At 47.1% G+C, this 21,277-nt stretch overlaps 3 protein-coding genes across 5 annotated transcripts; 1 reads left to right on the top strand and 2 right to left on the bottom strand.

The window, feature by feature from the left end:
• Nucleotides 1-474: 474 nt before the first annotated feature.
• LOC123062135 (uncharacterized) lies at nt 475-5,188 on the top strand. Of its 2 annotated transcripts, none has more exons than XM_044485493.1 (2): nt 475-849; nt 1,863-5,188. In XM_044485493.1, the coding sequence occupies exon 2, from the start codon at nt 1,934-1,936 to the stop codon at nt 4,946-4,948; it is 3,015 nt and encodes a 1,004-aa protein (XP_044341428.1). In that variant the 5' UTR covers nt 475-849; nt 1,863-1,933; the 3' UTR covers nt 4,949-5,188. The 2 variants fall into 2 exon arrangements, with proteins under 2 accessions (XP_044341428.1, XP_044341429.1); XM_044485494.1 differs by having other exon boundaries at nt 475-838.
• Nucleotides 5,189-6,803: 1,615 nt separating this feature from the next.
• On the bottom strand, nt 6,804-7,469 carry LOC123058596 (50S ribosomal protein L33). Of its 2 annotated transcripts, none has more exons than XM_044481302.1 (2): nt 7,310-7,469; nt 6,804-7,203 (listed from the first exon to the last, which is right to left on the bottom strand). In XM_044481302.1, the coding sequence occupies exon 2, from the start codon at nt 7,164-7,166 to the stop codon at nt 6,993-6,995; it is 174 nt and encodes a 57-aa protein (XP_044337237.1). In that variant the 5' UTR covers nt 7,167-7,203; nt 7,310-7,469; the 3' UTR covers nt 6,804-6,992. The 2 variants fall into 2 exon arrangements, with proteins under 2 accessions (XP_044337237.1, XP_044337238.1); XM_044481303.1 differs by having other exon boundaries at nt 6,804-7,213; nt 7,310-7,376.
• Nucleotides 7,470-9,371: 1,902 nt separating this feature from the next.
• Nucleotides 9,372-13,832, bottom strand: LOC123062136 (triacylglycerol lipase SDP1). The gene is made up of 4 exons (XM_044485496.1): nt 12,783-13,832; nt 11,615-12,478; nt 11,107-11,250; nt 9,372-11,006 (listed from the first exon to the last, which is right to left on the bottom strand). The coding sequence occupies exons 1-4, from the start codon at nt 13,473-13,475 to the stop codon at nt 9,609-9,611; spliced, it is 3,099 nt and encodes a 1,032-aa protein (XP_044341431.1). The 5' UTR covers nt 13,476-13,832; the 3' UTR covers nt 9,372-9,608.
• Between the last annotated feature and the right edge of the window lie 7,445 nt (nt 13,833-21,277).

A 21,277-nucleotide genomic window follows, 5' to 3' on the forward strand; every position in this document is an offset into this window, starting at 1 on the left:
ATGTATTAAATTTTATCTTGGTACCTGTAATTTGAGTTTGTGGCCTTATATATAAAAATGAAAGAAGTACTATGCATTAAGGAGATAGTATCATACACTAGTATTATATGCATGATACAACTATATGATACTCACCATTACAACCAGCCTTAAAGTAACGATTTCGCTTAAAAAAAATGTCTCGTCAAATATCCATAGCTTTCTTGCTCGGATCGGATTGTGGTGGCTCCCGAAGATCCCCCACTACGTCCGTCCATCACTTCCTTTTTTCACACCTAACTCGGGCTCGAACCGGCTCTCGCTGTCGGGTCATAGCAGGCGCGCTCGTGCCTGTCTCCTCCTCCTACCCAACAAACGTGTCGCTAACCTCGGGACCATCCACACGGCTGGCCTGCCTCGGCGTCGGCGTCGGCGTGGCAGGCAGCCTTAGTTAATCCCAGCCTAACCCTCCAATTATACCACCACCACCACTAATCTCATCCTCCCTCGCTCCCTCCCTCCCTCTATACAGTACGCTCGCGGCTCGCTCAGCTTTTGCCTCCTTCCCTTCCCCGCCGTCGCCGCTGCTTCCTCCCTCCCTCCACTCTGCCATATAAAAATGGCCCGCCGCGACACCTCACACTGACACTGCCTCGTCCCGACGAATCACGCGCACACATTCACACTGGGCTTGGACTCACCGCCGCTGCTGCCGCTTCCGGAGCTAGCAGACAGCAACGAAAGCTGGTTCCGGTGGATCCTCGCCGCCGCCGCCGCAGCTAGTAAGCCGAGCGGAACTGGATCCGGCGCGGGAGCAGGAACCGCGCGCGCGCCGGGGCTGTCTCGAGGGAGAAGAAATGTAAGCCGCAGGTACTTCAAATTTGAGTTCCTTCCTCTGTTGCTGTTGTTTCCACCGGTGCGCTAGCTAGCAATCCGTAGAGCGGACGATTGTTTTTCCTTCTGGGTCATGGAGTTGTCCCTCTTGCTTGGCCCGTGGTCTACTGAACGGAGGCGTCCTCTCGAGGTTTCTCTGCTGGCTTTCTGCTTTGCCAGATCTGAGCGAGAGCCGTCGGCATGGCACGCGCGATCTTGTTCGGTTTCAGTCCAGAGCTTGCCTTTTTCTCCGCTGATTCGTTGGGACCCGGCCGCGACTGCGAGAGCCGCCGGCAGATCTGGAGCCTCGGCTGGCGCGGGCGCCATTAGATCCGCTTCTCCCCGCGCGCGCTGCTGCTCCTCCTACTATTAAAGGTTGCGACGAAAGAAATGGAAAGAGTTGCCATTTTTCCTCCCACGCTGAGCCGTACACGGTTGGTTTCTTTTCCCATCTCGGCTGCTGGCCCAGGTTGTACTTGGTACGCTGTGCATCATCATGGGCAACCCAATTCTCGCCATGTTATGTCACCAATGACAGTTATTTCTTCTTCTCCTACTGCCAAATTGATTACTGTAGTAAAGCGCACAGCTCATCTCATCTCAACCTTGGTTTCCCTTTTCCTGCCGGCGTCTAATAATAAACAAAATCAGAGTATCATCAAGCAATTGGAGAAAGTTTTTCTCTCTCGTCCTGGGCGTACTACTTGCTGAGCCATTATTGAGCCATGATGGGTTGCTCTATCCGAATGACCAATCGAATGCACCTTTGCTACAGTTTCGTTTTGTCCCTTCTCTCCAAATTTCATCATTTTATTTCAACGAGCAGAATGTGTATGCTATACTGCTGTTTGCTAGCTTGGTTGTTTCTTCGCCGCTGTTGAATTACTCATACGTCATTTTGATGAAGAAATTATTATTCCCGAGCGTGTATTTCCAATGTATATGTAGTGCCGGCTACGAACTGATTGAGCAATTTCAAATCATGATGGACTTGTTTCTATCTTCTGCAGATACCGATTTGCACATCGATCAGTTGAATTACAGGCCATCTTGAGAGCTGGATAGTACTGAAAATGGGTGTATGGAGCTTCAAGAGGAAAGCTCTGATGTCGGGGCTTTGGTCTCAGCACCATCAAGGAACCTGTCATCCTCTTCCTCGACATTTGTTTCTGCCAACCAGTCACCTTTCTTCACACCACGGTCACTGTCTGCTCGTCGCCCGGAGCATGCTCATGTCCAGCACAATAACTCCCCAACTGGTATCGCGCTGAAAATCGGTGATATTCTTTCCACTGACACTCTGGTACAGCAGGGGCAGTTACCATCAGCCAACATAAGGTTATTGCTAGACGATGCTTCTCCTCCTCCCAGCCTTTGCACTTCAAGTAATTTTGGAACTCCAGCAATTGTCTATAACAATCCCAGCTTCATTTCCACCTTCAATGGCCCATACCAAGGTAGTTCGTCAGCGACTCCAACTAGCAATTGTGATCGTTCAACTCGAAAGGAGAAACAGAAGAGACAGGTGGGAGTATATCGGAAATCTTCGTCCTCTCAACCTACGCCATCAGCAGCTTCTGTCAGTAGGCTTCGGACCTATGATGTGTACATAGGGTTTCATGGCCGCAAGGCTTCACTGCTGAGGTTCACAAATTGGCTTCGTGCAGAACTTGAGATTCATGGAATCAGTTGCTTTGCTTCTGATCGGGCCAGGTGTCGGAATTCACACAGCCATGATGCTGTTGAGAGGGTAATGAATGCTTCCACATATGGAATTGTCATCCTTACAAAGAAGTCATTTGGCAATCCTTATACCATTGAGGAGCTCAGGAACTTCTTTGGCAAGAAAAATCTGATCCCTATATTCTTTGACTTGAGTGCTGCTGATTGCCTTGCCAGAGATATCATAGAGAAGAGAGGAGAACTGTGGGAAAAACATGGCGGTGAGCTGTGGATGTTATATGGTGGAATGGAGAATGAATGGAGGGAATCAGTTGATGCTCTTTCTCGGGTGGTAGATCTGCAGTTAGAAGCGAATGATACCAATTGGAGAGCCTCCATACTGCAAGCAGTTATCCTTTTGGCCACGAAATTAGGTAGGAGAAGTGTGGTTGATCGGGTGAATAGGTGGAGAGTGAGGGTGGAGAAAGATGAATTTCCTTTCCCTCGCAATGGTGATTTCGTTGGGAGGAAAAAGGAGCTCTCGGAGTTGGAGCTCATTTTGTTTGGTGATGTCAGTGGGGAAGGGGAAAAGAAGTATTTTGAGCTCAAGACAAAGCACAGAAGAAAAGGCCCTGTGAGTGGCTGGTCTGCTAACAATTATGAGCAACTAAATGCAGATACCATCAAGGGAAAGGAACCAGTTTTGTGGAAGGAGACTGAGGAAGGCATTGAGATGCAGAGACTGGGCACTCCACTGCAGCATGGCCGACAACCGAGAGTGAAGAATGGTGGGAGATATGGAAGGAAGAAAAAAACTAGGAAGATACTCTATGGAAAGGGCATTGCTTGCATATCAGGGGAATCTGGAATGGGCAAGACAGACTTGGCTTTGGAGTACGCATACAGGTTCTCCCAGAGATATAAGATGATTTTGTGGGTCAGAGGGGAGAGCAGATACATTCGACATAATTATTTGTCTTTGCGGACTCATTTGGAAGTAGATTTAAGTGTTGATACTCGCTTGCATGAGAAAGGAAGTGACCGATGCTTTGAGGAGCAGGAAGAGGAAGCCATTGCCAAGATAAGACAAGAACTGATGCGGGACATACCGTATTTAGTTATCATTGATAATCTGGAGAGTGAGAAGGATTGGTGGGATAAGAGAGTCATAATGGACCTTCTCCCACAATTTGGTGGAGAGACTCACTTCATCATAACAACACGCCTTCCACGGGTGATGAACTTGGAGCCAATGAAGCTTTCTTATTTATCTGGTGCTGAGGCAATGACTTTGATGAAGGGTGCTGTCAAGGAATACCCGCTAATGGAAATTGATGCGCTCAAGGTCATTGAAGAAAAGCTTGGGAGGCTCACTCTTGGCCTAGGTATTGTTGGAGCTATACTCTCGGAGCTTCCAATTACTCCAAGTAGGCTTCTTGACACGTTGAATCGGCCATCGCCCATAAGAGATTTTTCTTGGAATGACAGAGAAGTAATCAGCTTGAAAAATCATGAAATCCTTGTTAGACTCCTGGATGTCTGCCTATCGATATTTGAGCACGCAGATGGCCCCAGGAGTCTGGCAATTCGTATGGTTCAAGTGAGTGGTTGGTTTGCACCATCTGCAGTTCCAATTCATATGTTGGCTCTGGCTGCACATAAAATCCCAAAGAAGCATCGGAGGGGTCCAAGGTGGAGGAAGTGGTGGCGAACACTAACTTGTGGCCTTGCAACTTCTAGGATGCAGAGATCTGAAGCTGAAGCAGCTGCAATGTTGATGAGATTTGGAATTGCCAGGTGCAGCGCAAAGTCTGAGTATATCCAGTTCCATGATATGATCAGGCTATATGCTCGCAAGCGAGGAGGCACAAGAACGGCTCAAGCTGCAGTCCAATCAGTGTACCTCCGAGGATCAATTAAACATTCTTCTGAGCACCTATGGGCTGCCTGCTTCATGGCTTTTGGATTTGGTTCTGATCCTTTTCTGGTAGAACTGAGGCCATCTGAGTTGATGTTCTTCGTGAAGCAGATTGTCGTGCCACTTGCGATAAACACATTCATCACATATTCCCGATGCAATGCTGCGCTGGAGCTGCTACGCCTGTGCACGGACGCATTGGAGCGTGCAGCTGAATCCATGCTCTCCCATGCTGGCAAATGGAGGGAAACATCAATCTCCTGCTTTAGGCCAGTTCAGTCAGAAGCCCAGTACACCTATCTTTGGCAGGAGCTGGCTCTTCTGAAAGCTTCTGTACTAGAAACACGGGCAAAGCTGATGCTCCGAGGCGGACAGTACGGCATCGGGGATGACCTGATACGGAAGGCCATATTCATTCGCACTTCCATCTGCGGCGAGCACCACCCGGACACGGTCTCGGCTCGAGAAACCCTCAGTAAACTAACAAGGCTCCTTACAAATGTCCACCTTAGTTGATTCATATAGCTTAGGACTTCACCCATATATTCTTTTTAGTGTGGCTTTTTCATAATCGCCGTACAAATACCCCCAGAATATCAAATAACAAAGTATATTTGTCTTCATCATTTCACTTCTTTTTTCTTTTTGCTACTGTTACTAAATGTACCCTATCTTATTTCATCCCTGTTAGGACTCTCTTCAGGGTTCTACCAATATATGTTGGCTTTGGAGCAAGCCACTGTGTTGTTGTTACTAGATTGTACTAGTACTTCCAACTGCATGCACAGAAGACTTTGAATTGGTCCTTGTAAGTTCTGTCCTGTCTGATGATATGATGCCATGATTTTGTTCGAAACTGTGATCCGGTACAGAATCGGCTCTGATGGGAGATGGATGTGGAATTGACGCATGAACTGTTTGCGTTTTTGCCGTGTCTGTTGATTTGAGCGCTGAGCATTGTTGCTGTGAATGATGCCTCTTGAGCTTGCACGGTCGTATGCTGCCACTGGAATTGGGTTGAGGAGAACATGTGGCCCCTGAACGTGCGCCATCCTGTTGTCCACTCAGCCCATGTTCCCTCTGATCAATGAATTTACAAATTTCATCTTATTTGTCCTATATTGGTGCAGTGGTGCTCACTTTTAGCATTGTATAGTTCGCAAAACTTAGTGACTGGTATTAAACTATCTAGAAATAATTTTATCTGAATGCTAGAGTGACCCACTAACATGGAGCCCTAGCTGCAGGCACATCACTACCTGTTTCTTTCGTGCAGTAGCTACCTGTTGCTGAAGGGCGGCTGGAGAAACATAAAAGATGTCAGATTCGTGAAATCTAGTGCTGAATTATGGGGTGAGCTAACAACAATAGCATATAACTTTTGAGAATTTACTTTCATAATTCTCCTCTAGATGGCCAGGCCCTCTCTTGTTCCTAACCAACTCGTATAATTTCCAGAAGACAAGAATTAGTACCACATGAATTTTGCATTAAAAGGTGTTATACACGTTCAACAATATGCATCTTTTCTAAACCACAACCTCGAAGCATCTTTTCTAAACAGAGGCAAAAGATGTCTCATCCACTAATTAAGTAGTTGGACAAGAGTTTAACAAAAAAAAGGACTTTGCAAGGTTATTACTCTTCTGTCATGATTTGACCCAAATATTCCCCATCCGCAATGATCAAAAGACTTGCCTCTTTCTTGATGACATCAAGGAGGATGAATGGAGTAACGAAGCATAGTGAGTGAAAGCATTGCCCTTTCATGGATTCTTTGGCATGGTGAGTCCAGTGCAGGATCTGCTTTGATGATAGATGGTGTCGATTTGACACATGACCTATTTTCGTTTCGTTTTTGCCGTGTCGTTGGTTTAAGTGCTCAGCATTGTTGCTGTGATGTCTTTGTCTTTGCTTAGTCATATGCTGCCACTAGAATTAGGTGGAGAAGAACATGCGGCCCCTGAGCCTGCACCGTCCTGCTGTCCACTCGCCCATGTTCCTCTGATCAATGAATTTACAAAATTCATCTAATCATGGAGAATTTTACTGACCAGCTCATATGATCTCCGAACAAAGCACTAGCATCACACAAAATTTGTATTAAGGTGCTGCACGCATTGATCAGTACGCTACAACCTCAAATCATGTGATCAACCTCCATCTCCATTTAGTTTTCAAGGAGAGAGAGAGAGAGAGAGAGGGAGAGAGAGAGAGAGAGATCACAAATGCCAAATAGTCACTGACGTTCAGTTGGACCAAGAAAGATGTTACACAGACAGGCGAAATGTCAAATCTGTCGAAATGATGTCAGGGAGGGAGATAACACAGCAACAGTGCAGCAACAGGGACCTGGACCAGCAGCTTCATGGATGGGGATGCAACGGACTTGGATTAGCGGCAAGAAGGAACAGATGAGCTGCACCGCGCCGCAGCTCAGTCCATCGATAGTACAGGCAAGGAAAAAATAACAAGGAACAAGAACAGATGTCTCTCTCTCTCTCAGGTTCGTTACAGGGCTCGACGGCGTTATTCCATCTTCCGGCGAAGACGCGCGCGCTCACTTCATCTTGGCCTCCGTGAAGAGGACGTGCTTGTTGACGCGGGGGTCGTACTTCCTGAACTCGAGCTTCTCCGTGATCCGGCGAGGGTTCTTGCGCTTCACGTAGAAGAACCCCGTGCCGGCGGCCGACACGAGCCTGATGAAGATGGACGCCCGCTTCGCCTTCCCCATCCGACGAGATTTCCTCCTTGCCCCGGCGAAGATAAAGCTGGAGACGACTGATCAGAGCGCGGAGATCATTGTGATGCAGGGCCAGGAACCTCCCATTTTGGGATTAAAGCGAGGGAGAAGATCGGGAGAGAGGAGCGGCTTACGAGGTGGCGGGATTCGAGGACGAGGAGGGGCACACCGGATCGTCGCTTCCCTTTCCCGGTTCTTGGGGCGGCGCGGCGGCTAGGGTTCTAGCGGAGAAGCAGGAAATGGTGGTGGGGAGTGCGGTGTGCGGACGGGGAGGCTATACCTTCCGTGGGCTGGGCTGGGCTGGGCTGTGGCGACTGACCTTCGTGTGATATTTTTGGGCTCCCAGCTCGAATAGCATTTTTTTCTCAAAAAAAGAAGAAGCTCGAATAGCATTCTCTCTCAAAAAAGAAGAAGAAAAACTCGAATAGCAAACGAGTCGGCCCTCTTGCAGCAAGGCAACACAACGTGCAGTCGTTCTAGTTCTAGCCTAAAGAAAAGAACATTTATTGGAGCCACACTCACTACGATGAATTAGACCGTTTTGATTGATAAAAAAAACAAGACCATGGTCAAAATTTTCACCTGGCTTGTCACTTACTCCCTCCGTTCCGAATTACTTATCGCAGGTATGGATGTATCTAGATGTATTTTAGTTCTAGATACATCCATTTGTGCGACCAGTAATTTGGAACTGATGGAGTAGAAGTTACAGTAGATGATTACATTTGTGGACCCCTGCAAAAAAAAAAGATAACATTTGTGGAGGTGATAAGTTCTTTTGCCCACACCTTCACAAAATCATAAAAAAATGCATGCACGTAGACAAGACATCAATGTTTATGTTACTGTTCATCTAGGATCATTGGAGCTCGAGATCACATGAGTATCGATGATATTAAGTTATCACCTTTGAGATGGGCATCTCACACAACCTTTTTAAAAACCTTCAAGATTAATCTAACTTACGTTTGGTCTCTCGTAGTTTCACAAAAAACATTGTAAACAGTTGAAATGTCGATCTTAAAGAACATTAATTTAACTCTTAACTTATATTGGATCTTTGGTTGGAGATGGAGTCGCTTTCAGCGGTAAACATGGTGAATGAAAGAGAAATAGACCGGTCTGTCTATGCTTATTTGGTGGCGGAGATTAAACACTTTCGATCTCTTCGTATGACTTGTATTGCTCATGTCAAGCATAGTCAAAATCTTGTTAGCAATTTCTTAGCTAAATTTGCTAGTAGGGAACATAGAACTGTAGTCTGACTGGGCTCCGGCCCCCAGAAGTCGTCGATCTTTATAAGGTGGATTGTATGGTTGAGTAATACAAGTTTATACCCGCAAAATAAAAATATTGGATCTTTGGTTCTTTTACCATTTGTCTTTATTCCAATTTGTCTTTATTCCAATTTGTTAGGTTCGGTGTCTACACTTTGTTTAGTTAATACATAGTTGCCTAAAAAAGAAGTAAACAAGCTAGCCACACTTAGCATGCGCATTAAGTGGTATCATCTTTCTCTAGAAAAACAACAACATATAGCTAAAATAAATAAACCCTCTATTAAGATAAGACTTGGAGCAATAGTTATTTTGTCGACATAGTATGTAATAAAAAATACCTATGATTACAGTGTTATAGTACCGCATAAGCTACTGAGTACAAGATTTGCCTCAACGAATCAAAACGTTCTTTTTCCTCACTCTTTATTACCTTTTTATCATATATTTTTACTGAAATAATACAAACAGCTTAGCAACGATACTGGTGCCAAGAAACTGCGGTAGCATATTGTGGGTTATCAGTGATTTGGTCTTGCCTATTTTATCGCTCAGCGCCAACATTTTACCGTTTATTTTTGCATTTTCTCCACCGCTGATTACAACTAAGGTTCAACACAACGTAGTTTAACAATCGGTAACTGCAACAATACAAGCTCAAAAACTCAAAAAGGTAAAAGGTAAAAAGTATGACTGAAGGAAGGGTACAGAAACTGAGGAGAGTCATGAACCCGACGGAGATCAATGGTTAGAAATCTCAAATGCTGATCGCTTAAACAGTTAGTAGAAATCTCAAATGCTGATCAACGGAGTAGAAGCGTCCAAATCAAATAATCTCATACTGTACTAGGGAGCGCCATTGTCCGAACAGAGCCGCAGCCTGAGCAGTTTCAGTAAAAAAAGAATGAAATTTCATCAATTTCAGAAACAGAGGAACCCAATGCATATATGCGAGTTTGAAACGAAATTCATTCTAGTGCTTCATTAGGGGGTTGACTACAACCGAATTACAACACCTAGGTATAGACGCAATTCAGTTTGATCGTGACACGAGTTTAAATTGCCGACATAGCATGGACCAGATCAAGCTGAATTGTTCAAACTACCAAGTCCCAGCACAGAAAAACATTAGGTCAGTCAACAGGCACGTTCTATGCTAGTCAGCTTCATTTCTTCCAGATGTCATACTCTCCGCTCCGCCACTGGAAGTAGTAACTGGTTTCTCGTTCGAAATGAGGCTGACATGCCTATCATCTTCTGAAACTGAAACACTACAGGAGTTCACAGATCCCATATCAACTTGATGCTGCTGTCTATTTTCAGCTGTCTGAGAACAATAGGAAGATTCTTTATTGGCAGGAACTGAGCCAACTTCATCGTTCCCAGCAGCTGAATTCTCATCAGGGCATTCTGTCTTTACAATCTCCAGTCTTATGTCTGAAGAAGGCTCGTCGGGCCGACTATTTTCTCTGATCATGGTTGCTGGAGGAATCTCCACACAGATATTAAAGAGAGATGGAGCTTCTGATCGAGTAGTACTTGTTTCATCAGCTTGACAATCCATGGAAGTGGACGGATCTAGGTTTCCTGCAACTGAGGATCTCTGATCTCCAGGGTCAGATAATGCTTCATGATCAGCATTCAGTTCCACGTTGTCGTCGTCGTCATCCGAAGCACCATAAAGGCACTCGGTCGGTACAGTTTCCACATCTGCTTCCTGTGAAGATCCATGAGGTTCAACTCCGCTAGTAGTCGCTACAAGAGCATCCCTTCTCACAACATTGAATAAAATACCATTCTCAATCTTTTCCGGCTGCAGCAAGTCACCTTCAGGGACCATGATACTTGTGGAAAGACCAAATGGAGACCTAGGAACAGGAGTATCATGAGGATCGCAACCTGAATTGCCTGAGGTCCTACCAGGAGTAGCAGGCCCTGGATGGTTATCAACTGGCTCTCTACCAATTGGGTGACCAGCAAATAAGTTACTATTCGGTGTAACAATATCACCTTCGCTCCCCCTTGGTGAAATTGTTCTGAATTCTGTGTCAATCTCAAGGTTCTGAACAAAGCTGATGAATTTATTAGCTGAGGCTGTTCTCATGAGAGGGCCACCACTTCTCGTCCATGAGTTCAAGTCTATACTCTCAGATTCACTGTCACTGCTATCATGCATACTATGTTGGAGATGGTGATTTCTGTTAGATGGCCCAGCAGTCCCTCCAACTGCTTGATGGCTCGTAACAGTGGGACATGTGAGCATTTCCTCATCGAGAGAACCAGTTGAATTTTCTCTTGCTATGAGATTCCATGATGGAATCCTTCTAGATGGACAGAGTCTAATTGTAGCACCATATCCTTGTGAAGCAGCTGCTCTTTCTGCACTTCTCTTCAGCCTACGCATGTGGTTCAGGAGGGCAACACATTCATCTAATGCAAGCTCAATAGCGCAGTTTGCCCTGATAGCAGAGAGCTTTTCCCAAGTGCATCGCCTACCCTGACTTGCGGCTTTCTGAAGCTCAGAATACGAAGGATTCTGTATGATCTTCGAATACTGATGATACATAGAGGAAAAGAACATTAGTCAGACTACTGATTAATGTGGTGAAAATTTGACATGCACACGAAAGAATGGATTAAGAAACATTCAAAACCTGAGCAAGTGTGGCTGGCATAACGATTGTCACATCACCTTCCCAATGTTGAGCAAACAACTTAGCTATTCCTCCTAATGGAAATCCAAGTTCCAGAACTTGATTGAACCTATGCTTAACTTCCATCTCAGCAAGTTCAGCAAGCTACATACAAAAAGGATCAGAAGATCATATTAGACAATTGAAAAATTACTTTACCACGTCAATATTGTTTACTTCACCACATCATTCCAGGGGATACTTTGGTAAAATGAATTACTTGGCCATACAGTTCAGCTAATATTTACTGTCAAATATGCCTTGGTGAGCATAGTGCTATGCATTGCGATGCTACTAAGCCATCAAATGACACACATTACTGACAATGAAACATCAAGAAATATAAGCAAAGGAAACATCCTTATGTTCGCATTAATGGGAAGCATGGTCACATCGAAATTGCTCTGAAATCAGACAGAGACTAAGCAAATAATAGAAATAAAGACTATGGAGAAAGCATTTCACGTACCTTTGCAGCAAAGCTGCCTCCGTAAGCCCTGATGATCTCCTTTAGTCTCAGTAATGGAGCAATGTGAGGATTGGCTTGGCTTACTATGAAGTGATTTACGTTGAATAATTCCTTCAATTGCTTCATGGGTAAATCACTTTCTAAGCTGCCATCTCTCCAGCGCCGTGTAGCAGCGTCAGCTCGTTCCTCCACACCCAACAAGAATGGAGCATGAAAAGGAACTGTTTCTCCGAATCTATCTTTGGCCATCAACTCCTGGGCCTCAAAAAGTCCAGGAAAAGCACAGGAAGCAGTTACTGCACTCCAAATGAGAACATGAGGTGATGTCAAATAGTTCAGGCATCGTGGTGGCTCATGTTTTCTTGGAGAACACACAGTAACAACGAGAACCCGGCCAGTCATGTCATATGCCTCTTGAAATGTCAAATTGCTTGTAAGATTTCTCAACTGCGTCTGCAAGTGCCTAATGTCATGAACCGCTCCATGCGTCAAAATTCTTTTAAATACAGGAAAGATCCCACCCATCTGGTCAAAGAATTTCAAGGAATGCCACTCCTCAAAAAAACTCTCTAGTTCTGGCCATGACCGTGTGGCTACAATAGCACACATTATTGCGCCAACGCTTGATCCTGAAATAATCCTAGGTAGAAGCTTATGCTCTACCAAGGTTTTCACAACACCCACATGGAAAGAGCCAAATGAAGCACCTCCACTTAGCAGTAGGGCCGATCTACCAAAGGCATGTCTTGTCTCATGCATAAATGCCAGTTTCTCTTCAAGGGGTAACTCGTCCGAATCAGAATTGCAAACCATTTTCAGTTGAGTAGATACCTCCTCAATGTACTCCTTGATGGTTTTAGGCACCTAATAGATCATTAACAATAAACATTTCAGTGACACTAGAATGTATGTACATATATTGACATAATGTGAACGAATCGTCTGACAAACCAAACAGACTTATTATTCATGATTAACTTGTCAAATAATACATGGACCAAGTTAAAGTTTTACCCAACTGGAATTACAGACACTGCAAATTTCGAGTCCTTTGACTACGGGAAAGGGGAGACAATTCTAATACTCCGGCAACAACCAGTACTATGATCAAAGCGAAAGCAAGGATCAGGTGGCATAAAAAATTGTGGGCAGATGGGCAGCGCAGTACCTGCAGCCTCAACTTGTGGAGCTCGGGGTTGCACATGTTACCAAGGTTCCTGAGCAGATCGGCGCGCATGCAGAAGACGATGTCCCTGAGCGAGCCCTCCTGACGGCGGTGCCTGAGCTCACGGAGCTTGTTGCACACGAGCTCCTCGTCGTAGAGGTCGGCGTCGGTGACGCGGCGCGGCGTCTCCCGCTCGAGCATCCGCGCGGCGTGCGCCCACTCCTCGTAGGTGAGCGCGGCGCGCATCATGTTCCGCCAGAACTTGCGGCGGTAGGCGGACTGCACCCGCGCGCGCACCCCGGCGCGGCCCCCGCGGCCGCGCAGCAGCAGCGCGACGGCGCAGACGGCGAGCAGGATCCCCCGCGTGTTGTGGCGCGGGTGCAGCCAGGCCGCCGCCAGCGGCGCCGCGGCGCGCAGCGCGGCGGCGAGGCGGTGCCGCAGCCGCGCCAGCGAGCCGCAGAGGAGCACGCGCAGCGCGAGCGCGCGCCCCGCCGCCGTGGACGGGCCGATCGCGAACGCCCCCACGCGCGCCTCGTTGGTGATGACGTCCATGGGCGGCGGACGGCGTGGCAGGAGGGAGAGGGCACTGGGCCACCGCCGCGGCCTTGGATCGGAGCAGGGCCGGGCCAAGCTAGGGGACGCGGAATAGAAGGCGAGCGGTGGGGCTTGGCTGCACGCACCTGCAGGCGCGGGCATGGCGTGCTGGGATCTGGGAATGGGCAGACGGAGGGGATCAGAGGAAGGAGGAGGAGTCGAGCTGGGCTTCTTCTTCTCCCTCCCGTGCCGTGCCGTGGATGGGACAAATGCGGCGTCCCGGTCAGGTCAGTCGGGGAAGGAGATAAGGGGGAAGGGAGCGCGACGTACAAGCCAAACTAACTGCGACAGAGGGAGGCCGCCATGTTTCGCGGTTATGTTTATCTCCCGCGCCGACGATGGCCGCGTCATTCATTTCAGCTTGACTCCTCGCCGTTGTGGATCGAGGACGGGGAGAGGGGAGCGGGACCGCGTGACGTGCGCCGATCTGGATATGGTAGACGAGGGGGGATGGCGACGGGCGGTGGCTCCCCTCGGTCGGTGTGCCGGTTTGGACTTTGGAGCCACGAGCGGCCGAGTTTGCGCGGCCGGCCTCTCCACGTGGGGGTGTCGAGCGTTTTCACCGTGGTTTGTGGCTTTGGGTCAACGTAGCTGCCATCTTCGTCTGACCGAAATAGGGCGCATTTTCGGAACAGCAAGGGTGACATTAAGACCAACTCACCCCTAACGGACCGTCCAGTTTGGCCTGTTTTCGTTCGTTTGGGATGGCAATGAGGCCGCTCATGTCCGTTTGGGGCTATTGGGCAGTCGGTGCATCCAACACGTGGCCGCACTTTAAATTATGTCTGGGATAGATGTGATTAAAAAACATAAAAACTAAAAGAGAATGCCAAAAAATAAAATAAACGCAAACATAAAAATATAAAGAATAATTAAACATCACGGCCACAAAACGACCCAGTTCCATAATTCACATAGACATAATTAACATAAAAAAAGAAATTTGTCGCCCGCGCGCTCCTGCCCGTCGATGCCGTGGTCGTGGTCGTCTTCTCAGTGGCCGCCGTTTTCGTCGTCGTTGACGAGGTCGACGTAGGCCGGCGCCGTCCAGAGGTGGGATGGCGGTGCCTGGTACACGGGGGCGGGCTGGAAGGCGGGAGGTGCCTGCACCACCTCCTCTTGTGGCGACGCCTCCCGCTCCGGTGACTGCGGCAGCGTGGGGCACCAGTTCACGCCTCCCACGGCGTCGGCCATCTCTGGAGCCGTGCACGACCAGCTCCACTGCTGGCCCACCAGGCTCGGGTGGAACGCAACCACGGGCTCCTTCTCCAGCACCTCCTCCCTCCGTGGCGCTTCCTCCACCACCTGCACCATCTCCAGCTCGGGGAAGGCAACGTCGTCGGTGGCAGAGAGGGCCATCATGGTCTCCAGGCCCTCTAATGTAGGGTGGAACCCTAGATGACCGATCTTTCATGAAAGGAGCGGATCCCGCGATGAACACGAAGAACGTGAGGAGAAATCACGAAGGGAACACACAGGAGAAACACTCACACCAAGAAGATTCGGTCACACATGTGCTAGATCCTCGAAACATAAGACATACACGATTCGAATCAAACAAAGGACGATACATAGGTAACGGGTTCTTCTCTGTGAGGAGGTCTTGAGGTCTTCCCATTAGGGGTCATGAATCCAAGTGGATCTTCTCTGAGGAGGTGACGGTCTCTCTCGGTGGAGTAGATCTGGATGGATGAGCGAGACTCTATCTCACATATGAGCTATCACAATGCTAACCCTCGAAAGAAGGAGGAGGAGGAGTATATATAGTCTAGGGGGTCGAAAGGGTACATGGGCCTCGGCCCTACACTGTGCGCAGACAGGGGAGGCCGGACGTCCGGGCGTCGGGCCGGATGTCCGGGCGCTCACGAGACGCCGGATGTCCGGGCTTTCGGGCCGGATGTCTGGGTTGGCTTGGCAGCGTCCTGATGCTCTCTGGATAGGGCTGGTCCGGATGTTCGGGCGTCAGGCCGGATGTCCGGGACTTCGCGAGGGGCCGGATGTTCGGGGTCGTGGCCGGATGTTCAGGTTGTTGGGGCCGATTTGGTTGCTCTCTGGATAGCAAGGGTCGGATTTCCAGGCGTTGGGGCCGGATGTCCGGGTTGGGCTGTGTGTCCGGGGCCTGTAGGTACTCGGCGACTGCTGTGGTTGATGCTCCAGGGGCCGGAGGTCCGGGGTCATGGCCAGATGTCCGGGTCCTGGGAGCTGTTCTTGACTCCTTCCGTTGGTTCTCTTCATTCGTGAACTTGGGGACTTGTCCGTCTCCATGTGCATCTTCGGAAGGGTCCTCTTGGTACCTAATCATGCACAACATTTCGGACTTAGGTAGTAGCCATGTCTCGCGTGGATCATATGTGATATCACTAAGGAAGGAAGTCACCTCGATCTCGAGAGCTCTAGCTCGTGCTCGTGTCATAGGTCCTCTTGGCACTTGGTGAGACGAATGGGGATGACCGTAGGATGCTCCGCATCATCTCCCCTCCTTTGGGAAAGATCCGACGTCGGATTGAAATCTTCATCACAATGGTAGGGAGAGAGATCTTTGACATTGAAGATGTCGCTCACGGAGTACTTGTCTTGTGGGATGTCGATCTTGTAGGCGGTGTTGTTGTTGTTGTTGTTGTTGTTGTTGTTGTTGTAGCGTTCAAGCACCTTGAAGGGTCCATCTGCTCGTGGTAGAAGTTTGGGCTTGCGTTCATTGGGGAAGCGGTCCTTGCGAAGGTGTAGCCACACAAGATCTCCAATGTTGAATACCATGGAGTGCTTGTTGATGTTGAGCTTGGTCGCAAGTCATTGTACTTGGCGCTCGATGGTGTGCCTTGTATCTTCATGCATCTTCTTGAGGTAGTTGACTCGGGCACTCCCGTCCATGTTGGTGCGCTCTTGTAGTGGTAGAGGAAGAATGTCCAATGGGGACAACGGGTTGAAATCGTAGACGACCTCGAAGGGGGACTTGCTGGTAGTCGAATGTCTTGTGCGGTTGTAGGCGTACTCGGTGATGGGTAGGCACTCCTCCCACTCCTTGATGTTCGTCTTTATCAACACGCGTAGAGTGGAGAGCGTCCGGTTCGTGACCTCTGTTTGACCGTCAGTATGAGGATGGTATGCCGAAGAGAACAAGAGCTTGATTCCGAGCTTGGCGCATAAGGTCTTTCAAAAGTAACTCAAGAACTTGACGCCGCGGCCCGAGACAATCGTCTTGGGCACTCCATGGAGACACAATATTTCCCTACAAAAGAGATTTGCAACATGTGAAGCATCATCTATCTTGTTGCATGTAATGAAATGTGCCACCTTAGAGAATCGGTCAACAACAAAAACACGGAATCTTTGCCATTTCTAGTTCTAGGCAAACCAAGCACAAAATCCATACTAATATCTTCCCATGGGTGATATGGAATAGGAAGTGGCATATAAAGGCCATGAGATTGAGCTTTAGACTTAGCTTTGCGACATGTAGAGCATCGGTTGGTGAAACGTGAGACATCGCGGAACATCTTGGGCCAAAAATAGTTCTTGGAGAGCGTAGAAAATGTCTTGTCGCGTCCAAAGTGTCCCATTAGTCCTCCTCCATGAGATTCTTGCAAAAGTAACAAACTAAGAGAAGACTCGGGGATGCATAGTTTGTTAGATCTCATAAGATAATCATCTTTGAATTGCAATAGCGTTCCCAAGATGTATGCGTCAAACATTTGGCATATGGAATAGCAAAAGTAGGATCATGCGCATACAAGTCTTTTATGTGCTCAAAGCCAATGCCATTCAATTCAAGTTTGGTGACAAGCATGCATATGCGGGAAAGAGCGTCTGTCACAACATTTTCCTTACCTTTAATGTATTTGATGACATAAGGAAATGACTAAATGAACTCACTCCGTTTAGCATGACACTTGTTCAACTTAGTTTGACCCTTAAGGTATTTAAGCGTTTCATGGTCGGTATGGATGACAAATTCATGAGGGCGAAGATAATGTTCCCATTCATGCAAAACTCACACTAAAGCATATGGCTCTTTGTCATAGATGGGGTAATTGAGTTGAGCTCCAGAAAGTTTTTCACTAAAGTAAGCTATGTGGCGCTTCTCTTGCGTTAACAAACCTCCTATGCCATTACCACTAGCATCGCAATGAATTTCAAAGGGTTTTTCAAAGTTTGGTAATGCAAGCACGGGAGCATGAGTAAGCAAATTCTTAAGCTCATTAAATGCGTGATACGTCTCCAATATATCTACTTTTCCTAACGCTTTCCTCTTGTTTTGGACTCTAATTTTCATTATTTGAATGAAACTAACCCTAGACTGACGTTGTTTTTAGCAGAACTACCATGGTGTTGTTTTTGTGCAGAAATAAAAGTTCTCAGAATGGAATGAAACTTTGCGAGGAATTTTTATACAATAAACAAGAATTTCTGGAGTCAAGACCTACCATAGAGGGGCACCTAGGTGGGAACAACCCACCAGGGCACGCCCCCCTCTCCTGGCGCGCCCAAAAAAACCAGGGAGAAAGAATTATCGTGATCCACGAGACAGAACCATCGTCACCTCTTGTTCTTCATCGGGAGGCCAGGTCTGGAGTCCGTTTGGGAGGGGGGTCTTCATTCTTTGTCATCACCAACCCTTCTCCATCGCCAATTCCATGATGCTCCCCACCGGGAGTGAGTAATTCCTTCGTAGGCTCGCTGGTCGGTGAGGAGTTGGATGAGATTCATCATGTAATCGAGTTAGTTTTGTTAGGGCTGGATCCCTAGTATCACTATGTTCTAAGATTGATGTTGCTATGACTTTGCCATGCTTAATGCTTGTCACTCTGGGCCTGGGTGCCATGATTTCAGATCTGAACCTTTTATGTTATCACCATTATATCCATGTTCTAGATCCGATCTTGCAAGTTATAGTCACCTACTACGTGTTATGATCTGGAAACCCCGAAGTGACAATAGTCGGGACCACTCCCGGTGATGACCGTAGTTTGAGGAGTTCATGTATTCACCATGTGTTAATGCTTTGTTCCGGTTCTCTATTAAAAGGATGCCTTAATATCCCTTAGTTTCCAATAGGACCCCGCTGCCACGGGAGGGTAGGACAAAAGATGTCATGCAAGTTCTTTCCATAAGCACGCATGACTATTTACGGAATACATGCCTACATGATATTGATGAATTGGAGCTAGTGCCGTATCGCCCTAGGTTATAACTATCTCATGATGAATATCATCCAACAAGTCACCGATCCAATGCCTATGAATTTATGTTATATTGTTCTTGCTAAGTTACTACTACTATCATTACTGTTGCACTTGTTACAAAACTACTGCTATCACTATTATCGTTACCATTGCTACTGCTACTATTATCAAAACTATCATATTACTTTGCTACTGATCACGTTGCTGCAGATAATTAATCTCCAGGTGTGGTTGAATTGACAACTCAGCTGCTAATACCTTCAAATATTCTTTGGCTCCCCTTGTGTCGAATCTATAAATTGAAGGAAGTATGCCCTAGAGGCAATAATAAAGTTGTTATTTATATTTCCTTATATCATGATAAATTTTTATTATTCATGCTAGAATTTTATTAACCGGAAACTTAGTACATGTGTGAATACATAGACAAACAAAGTGTCCCTAGTATGCCTCTACTTGACTAGCTCGTTAATCAAAGATGGTTAAGTTTCCTAGCCATAGACACGTGTTGTCATTTGATGAATGGGATCACATCATTAGAGAATGATGTGATGGACAAGACCCATCCGTTAGCTTAGCACTATGATCGTTTAGTTTATTGCTATTGCTTTCTTCATGACTTATACATGTTCCTATGACTATGAGATTATGCAACTCCCGAATACCGGAGGAACACTTAGTGTGCTATCAAACACAACGTAACTGGGTGATTATAAAGATTCTCTATAGGTGTCTGATGGTGTTTGTTGAGTTGGCATAGATCGAGATTAGGATTTTTCACTCCGAGTATCGGAGAGGTATCTCTGGGCCCTCTCCGTAATGCCCATCACTATAAGCCTTGCAAGCAAAGTGACTAATGAGTTAGTTGCGGGATGAGCATTACGAAACGAGTAAAGAGACTTGCCGAAAACGAGATTGAACTAGGTATGATGATACCGATGATTGAATCTCGGGCAAGTAACATACCCATGACAAAGGGAACAACATATGTTGTTATGCGGTTTGACCGATAAAGATCTTTGTAGAATATGTAGGAACTAATATGAGCATCCAAGTTCCGCTATTGGTTATTGACCGTAGATGTGTCTTGGTCATGTCTACATAGTTCTCGAACCCATAGGATCTGCACGCTTAACGTTCAATGACGGCTTATATTATGAGTTATGAGATTTGATGACCGAAGTTTGTTCGGAGTCCCGGATGAGATCACGGACATGACAAGGAGTTTCGGAATGGTCGAGACATAAAGATTGATATATTGGAAGGTTATATTCGTACACCAGAATGGTTCTGAAGTGTTTCGGGTATTTTCCAGAGTACCGGGAGGTTACTAGAACCCCCCGGGAGAGTAATGGGCCTTAATGGGCTTTAGGGGAAAGGAGAGAGGGGCCTCAAGGGGTGGTCGCGCGCCCCCCCATGGGCTGGTCCGAATTGCACTAGGAGGGGGGCGCCCCCCTCCTTCCTTCTCCCATCATTCCCCTTCCCTCCTTCTCCTAGTTGGAATAGAAAAGAGGGGGGGGTGAATCCTACTTGGACCAGGAGTCCAAGTAGGACTCCTCCCTATGGCGCGCCCCCTATGGCCGGCCTCCTCTCCTCCCCCCTTTATATACGTGGAAGGGGGGCACCCCAAAGACACACCAAAGATTCTCTTAGCCGTGTGTGGTGCCCCCCTCTACAAAAACACATCTCAGTCATATCATCGTAGTGCTTAGTGTCGGTGTCAAAACCGGCAGATCTCGGGTAGGGGGTCCCGAACTATGCGTCTAAGGATCGAAGGTAACAGGAGACATGGTGAAAATGCAACTATCCCTGGGTGGTTTTGGTAATTCCTAACAACATATAGCTTATTGAGCTAATGCTATTCCAAGATGAATGTTTCAAGAAAGCTCAATGGTTGGCAAGGCATGGGTTAGAAATTGGACCCTTCAAAATGCTAAGGATAAAAGATTGGCTCAAGCTCAAAGCACAAGACTCTACATTTTTCTATTTTAGTGATCCAAGATCACATTGAGTCTATAGGAAAAGCCAATACTATTAAGAAGGGATGAGGTGTTGCTTAATAAGGTGCTTGCTCAAAATGCTTAGTGATATGCTCCAAAACCCTCCACTATTTTCTCATATCCACATATGTCCCACACCAAATATCCAACTCGGCCCCACCGATTCTTTCTATCCGGCGCCACCGACTTCAGTTGACATAGCCACTACCAGAAACCCTAGTATTTTCGATCTCACGGATAGGGATCTCGGTCTCACCGAGATGAGATTGTAATCTCTTTGTTTCCCTTCGTAACACTTCGGTCCAACCGAGATGAGCGATCGGTCCCACCGAGATTGCAATGTAAACTCTCTGTTTCCCTTTCATAACACTTCGGTCCAACCGAGATGAGCGAATCGGTCCCACAGAGTTTGCCTGACCAACTCTCTGTTAGTCCATTAGCAAAATCGGTCTCACCGAGTTTGTGTAATTGGTCTCACCGAGATTACATTATGCGCTAACCCTAACGAAATTGGTCCCACCGAGTTGACATGTCGGTCCCACTGAGAATCCTAACGTTCACATTTTGAACTAAATCGGTCTGACCGAGTTTCATGATTCGGTCCCACTGAGTTTGGTGATTTGTGTGTAATGGTTAGATTTTGTGTGGAGGCTATAAATACCCCTCCACCCACTCTTCATTCAAGGAGAGAGCCATCAGAACATGCCTACACTTCCAATACATA

The sequence above is a fragment of the Triticum aestivum genome, chromosome 3A (assembly GCF_018294505.1).
Source record: "Triticum aestivum cultivar Chinese Spring chromosome 3A, IWGSC CS RefSeq v2.1, whole genome shotgun sequence".
In the NCBI taxonomy this organism is placed as follows: Eukaryota; Viridiplantae; Streptophyta; class Magnoliopsida; order Poales; family Poaceae; genus Triticum; species Triticum aestivum.

Coding starts and splice junctions, on each gene's coding strand:
- LOC123062135 (XM_044485493.1), top strand. CDS start 1,934: ATGGAGCTTCAAGAGGAAAGCTCTGATGTCGGGGCTTTGGTCTCAGCA.
- LOC123058596 (XM_044481302.1), bottom strand. CDS start 7,166: ATGGGGAAGGCGAAGCGGGCGTCCATCTTCATCAGGCTCGTGTCGGCC.
- LOC123062136 (XM_044485496.1), bottom strand. CDS start 13,475: ATGCCCGCGCCTGCAGGTGCGTGCAGCCAAGCCCCACCGCTCGCCTTC. Junction 11,251..11,614: donor GAGGCAGCTTTGCTGCAAAG/GTACGTGAAATG, acceptor TTTTGTATGTAG/CTTGCTGAACTTGCTGAGAT. Junction 11,007..11,106: donor TGCCAGCCACACTTGCTCAG/GTTTTGAATGTT, acceptor ATGTATCATCAG/TATTCGAAGATCATACAGAA.